General features: G+C 34.0%; 1 protein-coding gene across 1 annotated transcript in view; it reads right to left on the reverse strand.

Annotated features, from left to right (window-relative positions):
• Positions 1-13,031, reverse strand: part of LOC136807819 (protein 4.1-like) — an 83,898-nt gene that overhangs the window by 3,700 nt on the left and 67,167 nt on the right. The window contains exons 3-10 of the mRNA XM_067064441.1: positions 10,659-10,780; positions 10,216-10,260; positions 9,938-9,990; positions 9,400-9,479; positions 5,396-5,442; positions 4,847-4,934; positions 3,129-3,217; positions 392-458 (exon numbers count right to left, since the gene is read on the reverse strand). Of these exons, the coding sequence (XP_066920542.1) occupies positions 392-458; positions 3,129-3,217; positions 4,847-4,934; positions 5,396-5,442; positions 9,400-9,479; positions 9,938-9,990; positions 10,216-10,260; positions 10,659-10,780 (591 nt within the window). The remainder of the gene's footprint in view (positions 1-391; positions 459-3,128; positions 3,218-4,846; positions 4,935-5,395; positions 5,443-9,399; positions 9,480-9,937; positions 9,991-10,215; positions 10,261-10,658; positions 10,781-13,031) is intronic.

Here is a 13,031-nt window from a genome sequence, read left to right on the forward strand (position 1 = left end):
GGTTTATTTTTTTATAGGAAGGTTTCATTTTAGGGCAATTGGCAGTTATTTTAAGGTTCAGAGAAAGAAGTGATGTCCTCCCCTACGATCGGGTAGACAGCTAGAGAAAATGGAGCATTCGGGTCGCCCTCGACAAGTTCACTTAACTAGGGTAAAGCGTAAAGGTCGGTCTCCACTTTCGCGCGAAATGAGCGAAAACTTTTTTTAATTCCATTAGTCAAAATTGACGTAATGGTTGAAAAAAGTTGCACTTCCTTTTTTTTTGTTAGCGCGAAACTTTTTTATGACGCAATCTTTTCTTTAGGCAAAAAAGGTCGAGAAAAAACTGTGGCCCATTTCACGCGAAAGTGGATACCGGCTTTAAGTGGAAACATATCAGAACCATACATACCTCCAACATCATTTTCAAGCCAACATTCAACATGGATGCTTTCTTTTTCACTTTGTATACATGTTCCCTGTTTGCAAAAAAAGATTTTGAGATTAATTACACCCCTTTGTTACACCTAGTTGGATCCCCGCCCCTGGAAAATTTAGCTAAAATTTTGTCCCCGTTGGGAAAAATACCCTGTTATTTCAGACCCACAAGAAAATTGACTACAGATTTTTTAACCAGAGAAGAATAGTATTTTTTACCTCTTGAAAAGTTCTACCAAATCTGTGAGACAGGAGTGTTTAATTTCTGATGGCTAGCTTGATATACAATTATGCAACTGTTTTACTTTTTGACCGAGTCTTCATCGATATACGATAAATGATTTAAAGAATAAACATGTTTGACATTGTAACTAAAACTTATGCAACATGAGTGGCTGGATCGAAAACTGGCATCAGTACTGTGTAGAAGGTAGAATCAATTTTCTAAACATCTCACTCAAACCGAATAATAGAGCCTCGATAACCGCTATGAGCTATCCTTATACCATCATCTTTGGTCAACACTGTCAATGCTAGGACTACATCAGCAATCAATTGGAGTAATTTCAATTCTAAACAACAGACTTTTCCATCGTTACGTGTTACGACTTTACATAAATTGAGGACCAGAAAACGCCGTGTCTTGAGGTGAAAATAGCTCCAGATGGTAGATTCTTAAATACATTTCGATATTTTCAACAGTAGAGGTTTACATGGATACCTCAAGATTTGTCAATTTCTAAACCTGTTGAAATCTTAAGAATTTGTTGAGTCATGCCCCTGTCCAACAACGTCTGACGACTTGGTATTTTTGTTTAGCCAGCTAAATTATAGTCCAAACCATTACTAATACGAGGATAAACATCCTGTCTAGGAGAAATAAGGATAAACTTTGATTGTTTTAGTTTTTATATAACAGCGGTATAATAAAAATACATTAACCAAGATTATAAAAAGGATATATTTTCATGTCACATTAGTATTATGCGGTATAGTTAAAGCTCGTTATCAACAGGGTATTTTTTTAATACCTTGTTATTATGAGTGGGTGATCTTAAAGGTTTCAGAACATGTTAAAAACTATATAGTTGTTATGCCAACATTAAACTAGCACTATGTTTTCTGTGATTTGATAATAGAAAAGAGTAGAAAGGTTGACACCGATTAGACGCCTAGATTGGAGTCAATATTTTACGTAGAACAGCTCAATAAGACTTTTAGTATTTTTATGATAGAAGATCTAACCACGGGTTGGCTATATCTATGAACAGAACATGAGAAAGGACGGGAATAGAAAGGATTTGAAAGAATTCGATTGGATTAGAGCGTTATGGTAAACCAGACCATAAAATAATTCAAATCAAATTCAAAATATGAAATTATTTTACAGTATACAGTATATGGACCCCAAAACGGAGACGGCCCCCAAAACGGAGGTCGTCATTAAAATGAGGATTTTGACCTGTAGATTTATCAGAATTAAACGACTTTTTTTTATTTTGAAAGAATGATGGTCATACTTAAAAATGAACATGTTTCTGATGGTTTGAGACAGCTTCAAAATAACATATTTGCGTCTGAAGGACAACACCAGAATTAGATAAAAATTGCATATAACTCACTCTAGCTCCTTGGATAGTGAAAATAAGTTATGAAAATGGGGTATAGGAAACTTTCTACACACTAATGCCTTTCAGAAAATGCAGATGCATCTGTGACTTTAGAGGATGGGTAAAAGATATAGCATCTTAAAGGTCAACCAGTATTTTGGGGTCTTAGAACCAGCATTGATGAAACCAAAAATTCTAAATATGAGAAACAGCAAAAAATCTTGGAATTCCATTTCTATCAAATCAGCTTAAAATAATAGTTTATAACAAAAAATTAATATTACATATAAAAATTTTCGCTGAATCACCAAAAACGGCAAATTCTGTCAATTTTTTGCAAAATGTCGGAGAAAATTACCTTTAAAGCTTAATATTTTCAGTTTCAGTTAAGCTGTTTTTCTAAAATTTTCACAGCATATTCCATACATGAATGGAACTATTTTCAAAAGAGATTGGTTTTCAGAAACTTGATTAAGACGTTGTTAAATCAAAATTATCATTTTGAAAATTGAAAATAAAAAAAAGTCGTTTAATAAATTTTCAGTTTAGACTTTGCAATATCGAAAATCTTGAAATATTTCATAAAAATCATAAATTTTACATCCATCGGGTCGTAAATTTAAGGGAAAACACAAATATGTTCATATTTTCTTCCCCTATTACCACTGGGCTTAATAATTTAATTTTAACTACACCTCCGTTTTGGGGGCCCCAAACCTCCGTTTTGACAACCAGGGGTATACTGTAAAAATTTTATTAAACAGATTTATGCACAAAACCCTCTAAATCATATTTCAAAACTATGGTCAAAATTTTGTATTCATATCTTAAAGATATCTCGAGAAATCGCTAAAATTTCAAACCTCCGTTTTTGGGGCCATTAGAAAAAAGCTACCTATCTTTAAGCGATTGAAAAATATTGTTGAAATTGAAAATTTTGAAAAAGAACTTCCAGTAGAGATGTTAAAGGTTTTAATGCAGCAAAATTTTTTGTAAAATCTCTTTTCCTATAGATTTGAGAGAAATTTCAAATTCGTTTTGGGGGCCACATACTGTAGACTAAGAATGAATAAGATTGAGCTGTTGATAAATTTTACTTACCATAAAAGTTTGTTGAGTATAACCCCATTGTGCAACACTTGAATCCCCTCGTAATTAATCCCTAAGACGATGGAGACGTGGTTCTCATCCTAAGATAAACAAACGAGTGAAGTAAAAGATACAGTAAGTTGTTGCACAGTTCTAGATAGATAGATAGATAGATAGATATGCCCTCTGATGCATCGGAATGGGTCCTACCCACGATGGAGTAGGAATCACAGCACAAGCAGACATTGCAACCCTGCAGATGCGAGCCGCCAAGCCATGGTGTATACCACGACACTCGAACTACACGGGAGAACGATGTCCTCGCAAGTGTAGAACCTCCTGAGTGTCTCAACACACCACAATGTCACACCACATCTACCCATACTCTTTTATCAGAGTTATGGTACCCAATTCCACTCGCATGGCATGGGTTGACCCGGGCGAAGGAGCATTCATTTGCCAAGTGAATCGTAGTGCACGGTGGGTATCGAACTCGGGCCTCCTGGACAGAAGTCAAGCACGATAACCACTATACCACTACGCATATACAGAGTTCTATGTTCTATAAAAATGACTCTTTGCACGTGAAAAGATAGGCTCTGTTAGTTAACTTTGAAAAACTTTTTCCAATTTTATAAATATCAAATAATGTCAAAATGTGTAAATAAAATCCAGAGTCCCCTTAATTTTAAGAATGAAAAGACTGTAACTTCAATTTAATCAGACCCATAAACCATTCCAAGAGTAGCAAAGAGCAGAGTAGCAAACGTGCACAACAAAAAAAACAAATCATTGTAGCGGTACGCAAAAATATTTAATCGAGGACACAAGAAATCCAATTCATAGCAATTATATCATTATTTATGCAAAACTCATCATGTTAAAACTTTATATGATATCTTCCCACAAAACACAAAGCGTACAATATTCTAATTTATGTTAATTTGGTAGTTTTTTCAAATCTTTTTTTATAAGCACATCTTAATATCGCTGGCCAGGGGCATAACTCAACAAATTCTTAAGATTTCAACAGGTTTAGAAATTGACAAATCTTGCACAATCTAAAGGCTTTCTTGTTACATTTTGGCTGATTCATGATATTCATGACTAATTCATTTTCGTAACGGGAACAACTTGGATTTTGCCAGTATACGTTTTTTTATAAGCGCATTCAAAACCTTTAAAGCCTTCGGATGTTCTTAACTTTTTGGGTTTCAAGCCTAAAAATTTTCTTAAAATGTTCTTATTTTCTCCAATTTGTGACAATTTTGACCCAATTTCCTAAAGAATTGGGTGTTTTCGAGTGCGCAAAGTCGTAAATGTTCTTAACTTGTTCTTATAAAAAAACGTGTAGTGTTCAATTCAAGCTAGTTGAAATTTGCCGCCAGGGTGTTTCTGTGGAACATTATGTATAAGTATCATGAATCAGTAAATCTGTGCGAAAGAACCGCAGATATTTTATATAAAACACTAGATAGAGCTACTCTGTCCCTAGCTGAAGCAAAATAATCCGCCATTTTTGATAAGTAGACCATACATCCTTTGCCTCGTCGCTTCGCGCCATTTAGGTTTTTTGCTTGGTTGAACAAAACTGTGACCTACTGCGCCCTACTTTCAGCAAAGATGGCGCATTATTTTGCTGCATCTGCCGTTGCTTAAGAAATACAGAGTAGCTCTATCTAGTGTTTTATACAAGATATCTGTGTAAAATAACCAGTAAAACAACTTACCAGAGCAGGATGCATTTCCATGCCATGCAAAGCCAACTTTCGTGCATTTTCCAAGTACAATAGTTCAGCTTCTGCAGGGGATGTACCTCTACAAAAAGATAATGAGTATTGTTGTGCCAAAGAGCTACCATCTTAATAGACCGATTCCGTGTGACGTCATTTTCACCCACGATCAGTCATTTCTTATTAGAAATGGTGGAAAGGATATGTACAGGATAGTTTAGTAACCACTTAGTAACTCAAAGTCTTCAAATATTTCCCGTTTGGACTTGCACATAGTTTTTTTTGTTTCGTGGGTGAAATTTGTGTCAGTTAGGAACAGGCAGCTTGCTTGAGGTTTACTTGAAGATAGTCCCTAACTGAATTTTGCCGAATTGGTCTATATGCCATCTCTAAAAGCGGCTATCAACTAGAGCAGTTCATAGGAAATTTCTAACATCTAATGGTATTTTTGTCTCGATCCTCCATCCAATATAACTAGAGCAATTCTTAAGTCTTTGCTATGAATAAGCTTTATTATTATGCATTTAATAATATTCTGGTTCTTACATATTTTGTTGATGGAACTGGCTGACTTGCTCTCCAAATCCTTTTGGCTGAAATAAAAAGGAACAAGTGATACTTTTATGGACCTACCTGGTTATGCATTTAGCACATATATAATTGATATCTACATAAGCGTGACCATTAAACAATCATTCAGAACACAAATAGTGACGATCTATTAAAATTAGTCGTTTGTTTCTTATAAAAAAAACACGTTTAGAAACCAAAATTTCATGCTCTTGAAATATTCTTTCATATTCAAGACTTCGAGAGCAAAAAAGCATCTCATCAAAAAATTGAGTAATTTGACTAAGAACATTGATGTATGCTTATTAATAGTGATTCTTATAGATAAATATGCGTTTTTTGAGCTGAAAAATTCTTTTTTTACAGTCCAAAAAACCCTTTTTTTTAGCCGTTTTTTAGCTGAAATTTACCCCAAAATTTTTTTTCCAAAAATCGAGCTCCGTCACATTCGAGGGTTTATAGTTATGCATCTTTGTGCAAAAAATCATAAAGAATAAAAGAGCCAATCTTGAGAAAAGCTAATACCTAAGTAATTGATAGCGTGCTTATAAAAAGATATTGAATTTGGCCAGTTTTTCTATAAAAACAAGCCAAGCAACCAAAATTTCATGTCTAAACACATATATTCTTTAAAAGTAAGCCCTCATGAGCAAAAAAAACATCTATCTCATAAAAAAAATTGAGTAATTTGACTAAGAACATTGATGTATGCTTATTAATAGTGATTCTTATAGATAAATATGCGTTTTTTGAGCCAACTACAATTTTTTTGCAAAAATCTGCGTATTTTACCTATGATGGTACCTTACTTTCCTGCAAAAAATCAGAAAAAATTAATGATCCAATTTTTCACAAAGTCCAAAAAACCCATTTTTTAGCCGTTTTTTGGCCCAAATTTGCCCAAATTTTTTTTTTGAAAATCGGGCTCCGTCACATTCCAGGGTTTATAGTTATGCATCTTTGTTCAAAAAATCGTAAAGAATGAAAGAGCCAATCTCGAGAAAAGCTAATACCTAAGTAATTGATAATGTGCTTATAAAAAAATATCGAATTTGGCCAGTTATTCTATAAAAACACGCCAAGCAACCAAAATTTCATGTCGAAACACACATATTCTTTAAAAGTAAGCCCTCCTGAGCAAAAATCTCATAAAAAATTGAGTAATTTGACTAAGAACATTTATGTATGCTTATTAATAGTGATTCTTATAGATAAACATGCGTTTTTTAAGCCAATAAAATTTTTTTGCAAAAATTCGCTTAAGCCATCTTTTACCTACGATGGAACCCTACTTTCATGCAAAAAATCAGAAAAAATTAACGACCTAATTTTTCACAAAGTCCAAAAAACCCGTTTTTTGGCCGTTTTTTGGCCCAAATTTGCCCAAAAAATTTTTTTTTTGAAAATCGGGCTCCGTCACATTCGAGGGTTTATAGTTATGCATCTTTGTGCAAAAAATCAGAAAAAACTAACGAGCCAATCATGAGGAAAGCTAATAACGAACGAACGAACGAACGAACGAACAGACGAACGGACAAAGGTTAATTTATAGGACCTCCACCGGGGTAGGTCCAAAAAATGAAGGAAAACCGTTTTACGCCGGTTTTCGGCTGTTCCGGCGATTTTTAAGGAGTTCCGGATTCAAAGGATGATTTTTTTGGAAATCAAACGATGCTAAGTTTTGGGCATCATCATAAAGAACATTTTTCTGTAAAGAAACAATTAAAGGGGAACTCAACAAATTTTGGATTTTTTTGTTTCTATCCTGAAATGGTTTGTTTCAACGATAAATTTCAAAATTTCAAGGTTGCAACTCTTCTTTCACTCTAAAAATTTGTTTAATGAGCTTTTAAAAAGAGGCTCCCCTCTACTAAAATGAAATTGTTTATCAAATAAAAAAGACGCACTTTCAGCTGTTTTATGACGTAGTCGCATTCAGAAAGAGGAAGATGCTTATCTTCTCAGGCTAAAAATCAGTGAAGACAGGCCCTTCAGTAGAGGGTTTGTGATTGAATTTTTGTGTTTCTTGTTGGATTTTTTTTTGTTATTCAGCTAAATCACCCACAATTCACCAGGAATACTTTTCTATGTATTTATTTCTTGTTTAAAACAGAACTCTGAAAACATACTGTAGTCATAACTGAATTTGCTCTGTTTTCTGAATACGGTGACATCATAATCCAAAGAGAAGTCGATCTTTTTTAAAAAGAAAGGGGGTGATTTTTTGAACATATTTTTAACTGAAGTTAAGAGAGATTTTTCATGATTTTTATTTGAGAGATCGAACCTATATACTTTCTTTCTCATTTTTATACTTAATATTACCAAAAATCAGGAAAAAAATAAAAATGAAAAATTTGTTGAGTTCCCCTTTAAATAAGTTGAAAAAATGTGACGGAAATGTGAAAAAACGACGATTTCCGGCACATTTCCGGTTCTACAGACCGGAAAAAATTTTTTTTCGGCAAACGGTTTTCAACACCTTTTGGGCATCATCATAAAGAACATTTTTCTGTAAAGAAACAATTAAATAAGTTGAAAAAATGTGACGGAAATGTGAAAAAACGACGATTTCCGGCACATTTCCGGTTCTACAGACCGGAAAAAATTTTTTTTCGCCAAACGGTTTTCAACACCTTTTCGGCAGTACTAATCTGCATCTATGTGCAAAAAATCGCAAAAAACTAATGATAAAATCTCGAGAAAATCTCAAAAAACCGCTTTTTTCGGGACATTTCCGGTTCTACCGGCCGGAAAAATTTTTTTTTCGAAAATTGGGCTCTGTCACATTTTGGGCATTGCCATTTTACATCATTGTGCAAAAAATCATGAAAATCTGTCGAGTATAAGTTGAAAAAATGAAGGAAAAACCGTTTTTACGCCGGTTTTCGCCTGTTCCGGCGATTTTTAAGGAGTTCCGGATTCAAAGGATGATTTTTTTGGAAATCAAACAATGCTAAGTTTTGGGCATCATCATAAAGAACATTTTTCTGTAAAGAAACAATTAAATAAGTTGAAAAAATGTGACGGAAATGTGAAAAAAACGACGATTTCCGGCATATTTCCGGTTCTACAGACCGGAAAAAATTTTTTTTCGGCAAACGGTTTTCGACACCTTTTCGGCAGTACTAATGTGCATCTATGTGCAAAAAATCGCAAAAAACTAATGATAAAATCTCGAGAAAATCTCAAAAAACCGCTTTTTTCGGGACATTTCCGGTTCTACCGGCCGGAAAAATTTTTTTTTCGAAAATCGGGCTCCGTCACATTCGAGGGTTTATAGTAATGCACCTTTGTGCAAAAAATCAGAAAAATTGAATGAGCCAATCTCGAGAAAAGTTGGTAACTAACTAACTAACGAACACGGGTTAATTTATAGGACCTCCACCCCACCGGGGTAGGTCCAAAAATAAGGTAGTTATAGGACAACAACTATTATTTTCAGGTAATTGGTAGTAGTTAAAGGGACATAAAATTAGTAAAATGTAAACATTGCGCAAACCACGTGTCATTAAAGAGAACAATAAAAATCACGTGTCCGAAACAAACTTGTAAAACAATTGAAACAATATTTGTTTTGATATTTTTTGACATGTGACATGTGACATTTGTTTTGATTTTGTATCCCGCTACATACGGTTTGTTTACAAATTTCGTCAGTACTTTTATGTCCCTTTAACGATCGAAGAGCGGTACCAGTAGTACGCACAATTGCAAGGGCCTTGAATATACTGTTATAACTTTCTCTTTACATACACCCCCACCTTAAGAGCGGGCAATCAAACTTTTAACAACAACATTCTCCTACAAATGTAAACTTAACTGTCACCACTAAAGACAATTCATGATCTGCATTATTGTAATGTCTTCTGACATTACATCACGGGTCCAACAGCTGATTGGTTGTCACTTTCAACCAATCAGCTGTGGGGTCTGTTGAAGATATTGCAATGGTGAATATCATGAATATGACTACTTACTTGGTCAGGGAAGAATTTGATGTCACCAGCTTCAATTTGTTTGATGTAGTCAGCATTTTCAACCCAATCGCTGTATTCAGCTAGAAAAACAAGATATATACTGAATGGACCTATCTGAAGGCTAATGTAATAAGAAAATAGAAAAAATGGAACGAAAGTAAGAAAATGCAAACTAAAAAGTCAGAAAAAAATGCCAAGCCAATCACGGGAAATGCTAATTTTTCTCTAAATGTGAGAAAGAGAATTTCCCAAAATACAAAAAATCTAATTTTTACAACCAAAAGAAATTAATCCGGAAAAAACAGTTTCAGCCACTTTTTAAAGCCACTTTTTAGAGAACCTTCCCCTGTCTTAATAGAAAAAAAAATTAGAATTAGGCCCAAATTTGCCCAAATTTTGTTTTCGAAAATCGGGCTCAAAAATTAGTTTGCTTAAAAGGAAGATTGGAGGAAAATTAGCAAAATACCAAAATTATATAGATACCATTCAGGTGAGAAAAAAGATCCATGCAATTTAAAGGCCATTTTGCATGACTTACCTTGTACGATGAAAGACGCCAGAAGAGCTTGAACTGGGATGGTTGTCGTCAGCCTATGAATCAATGATAACAATTTAAGGTTTCATAGAGATTTATCTTTGTCATAAATTTTCTATAATAATACATGATACTTTCAAAAAGCTTATATAGTAGCTAGAAATTGAATTGGTCCAAAGCATAAGATGGCTTTACATAATACTTTCAAAAAGCTTATATAGCAGCTAGAAATTGAATTGGTCCAAAGCATAAGATGGCTTTAAAACAAATTCAGCACTTACGATCCACTTAATATCTTTTGTCTTGTTTCCAAAAACATTTGATACCTAAGGGCAAAGAGGTCAAATTATTATGAAGGCTTCTTCCACTTATCAAGATTGGGAGTCAGGCCGCTAAACCAGCAATTGCCTTTTATGAGATATCCCAGCTATTGCTTTCTTATAAACAGAAAATATGATTTCCTAAAATTATAGCCCAAGAAAAGAATTACAGACTATGTTTTACAAACTTGTCTGTGTAATTCATGATATGCACCATTGCAATGTCTTCTGATATTACATCACAGACTCAATAGCTGATTGGTTGTAAGTGACGTAAAATCAGTTAATATGTCACTTACAACAAATCAGCTGTTGGGTCCGTTGAGCAAAATGCTAACTGTTAAAAATGTAGAAAGTGGTTATGAAAAGAATCATCAGAAAAGCTCCAATTTAGTCTTATTTACCTGGCTATATCATGCTTGACAGAATATGGCGATTTGGGCCAGAACTGTACATGGAACTCTACTTCATATTTCTGCTTGCTGATTTGTCTTGATAAGGACTTGTCCAATTTCAGCCAAGTATACTACAAAGAGAAGAATTTGAGAAAATCTAAAAGAAATTTCCTCAGGCATAAGCGCAATTTTGTTAAGCTTTATTTAGGAGTTCCAATTACTTTTTATTTGGTTGAGCATTGCCCATATTCATCAGAGCAAAGAAGAGAAGGAAAAGATTTTTGAAAAAGAAATAAAAAAGCTATTAAACGCTTTTATTAAAAACAATCCACTATCAGAAAAATGCACAGCGTAATAAATAAGGTTTCCAGAAAACTCAAACCATGGCGCTCTACCGTGACATTTTCTTCTTTTAGAAAAAATAATAATAAAAATAATAATTTGGCTAAGAACATTGATCTATGCTTATAAATGGTGATTCTTATAGATAAACATGCGTTTTTCAGCCAAAAAAATAATAAATGTTTCTAGAAAACTCAAACCATCCACCGTGACATTTTCATCCCGAAAAAAAAAATAAAAACAATAATATGGCTAAGAACATTGATGTATGCTTATTAATAGTGATTCTTATAGATAAACTTTTTGAGCCAAAAATTTTTTTTTGCAAAAATCTGCTTGAGCCATCTTTTACCTATGATGGTACCCTTCATTCATTCAAAAAATCAGAAAAAATCAATGCTCCAATTTTTCACAAAGTCCAAAAAACCCGTTTTTTAGCCGTTTTTTGGCCCGAATTTGCCCTAAAATTTTTTTTTTTGAAAATCGGGCTCTGTCACATTTTGGCCACCACCATTTTGCACCTTTGTACCAAAGTTCAAAAGATTTCTATGATTCAATCCTGAGAAAAGTTGGTAACAGACGAACGGACGAACGAACACAGGTTAATTTATAGGACCTTCACCCCCCTCCGGGGTAGGTCCAAAAAATGTAAAAATTTAAAGTAACTTTTGCTTTGGAGTTTTTTGAAATACTATACGTGCCAAAAAGTAAAAATCTTTCAAAACAGGGAAACAATTTCATAATTTCCGACAGAATTCAAAAAAAAAAGAAGAAAAGAATCTCATTTTTATATAGTGGGAAACATTTCATAATCTGAAAGAATGTCGATAGGAAAAAATTCCCCTTACAGAAGCCATTTTATGATTTCCAAAAGCATGCTGCAAAAAGCAACCAATGTCACATACTTGGAAACAATCATAATTTCCAAAAAAATGTCAGAAAATAAAATAAATTGTCATACCAGGAAATCACTTGAGTTTTCTTCATTTTTTAAATGTATGTGGAAGAAAATGTCAAGTTCACGACAAAAGTTTTCCACGTTTTGAATGCACAAAAGTTTCCAAATTTTAAATGCACATACTGTCAACTGCTCTAACTTGGGACTGTTTGATATCTGGCCTGTATTTTCAAGAGTTTATCAATCATACATTATGAATGCACGTGTAAGAAAATCTCCAAATTTATCACAAAAGTTTCCAAATTTTAAATGCACATACTGTCAACTGCTCTAACTTGGGACTGTTTGATATCTGGCCTGTATTTTCAAGAGTTTATCAATCATACTTCCTGTCATAACATTTCATAATAACTTTCAATGATAGCACGCCCTTTTAACTTTTTTGTTTTCATTCAAAATCACGGGACGCCGATTGGAGAATTAGTGAACGCTCGCCGCCTAACCGCCTATTTCCCGATGGGGTTAACAAATAATGAATGTGTAACTTGCCGTACGAGTGATTTGACGCTCCATCGTTTGCCACTAATTTGTTCTTCTTCGTTCCAGACACCCGCGTGTGTTCCACTACAGATTTTTCTATATTTCGATTTAAAAGCCTACGCAGTGCGAAAGCGAAATTGTGTTTTTTTTAATACGCCGCTCATTAACTCAAATCAAATGACTTTGGAGGTTCGGTGAAATGGTGGCCAAATTGCCGTCCCATGTTTTGTCAGATAGTCCCAAGTTGGAGCAGTTTACGGTAAGAAAATCTCCAAATTCACGACAAAAGTTTCCACGTTTGAAACGTACGTGGCAAAAGATCCCTAAATTCACAACTAAAGTTTTCCACGTTTTAAATGCACGCGGGGAAGAAAATCTCCAAGTTCAAGAAAAATTTTAATTGTACGTTTGAGGTGATTTTCAATTATTTACATCCATATTCAATGCAATAAACCTTTTCAGAAATATAACATAACATTCTTCATATAGGGGCCGTGGTGTTCCGGTTATCAGCTTTAAAATTTAAAATTTATAACCGCAACATAATTTTCCCTACAAAGAGTTTTCACTAATACACCGTTTAGGAGTCTCGCCTCCTCCAC

The sequence above is a fragment of the Clytia hemisphaerica genome, unplaced genomic scaffold, assembly GCF_902728285.1.
Source record: "Clytia hemisphaerica strain Z4C2 unplaced genomic scaffold, Clytia hemisphaerica genome assembly, whole genome shotgun sequence".
Taxonomy (NCBI): domain Eukaryota; kingdom Metazoa; phylum Cnidaria; class Hydrozoa; order Leptothecata; family Clytiidae; genus Clytia; species Clytia hemisphaerica.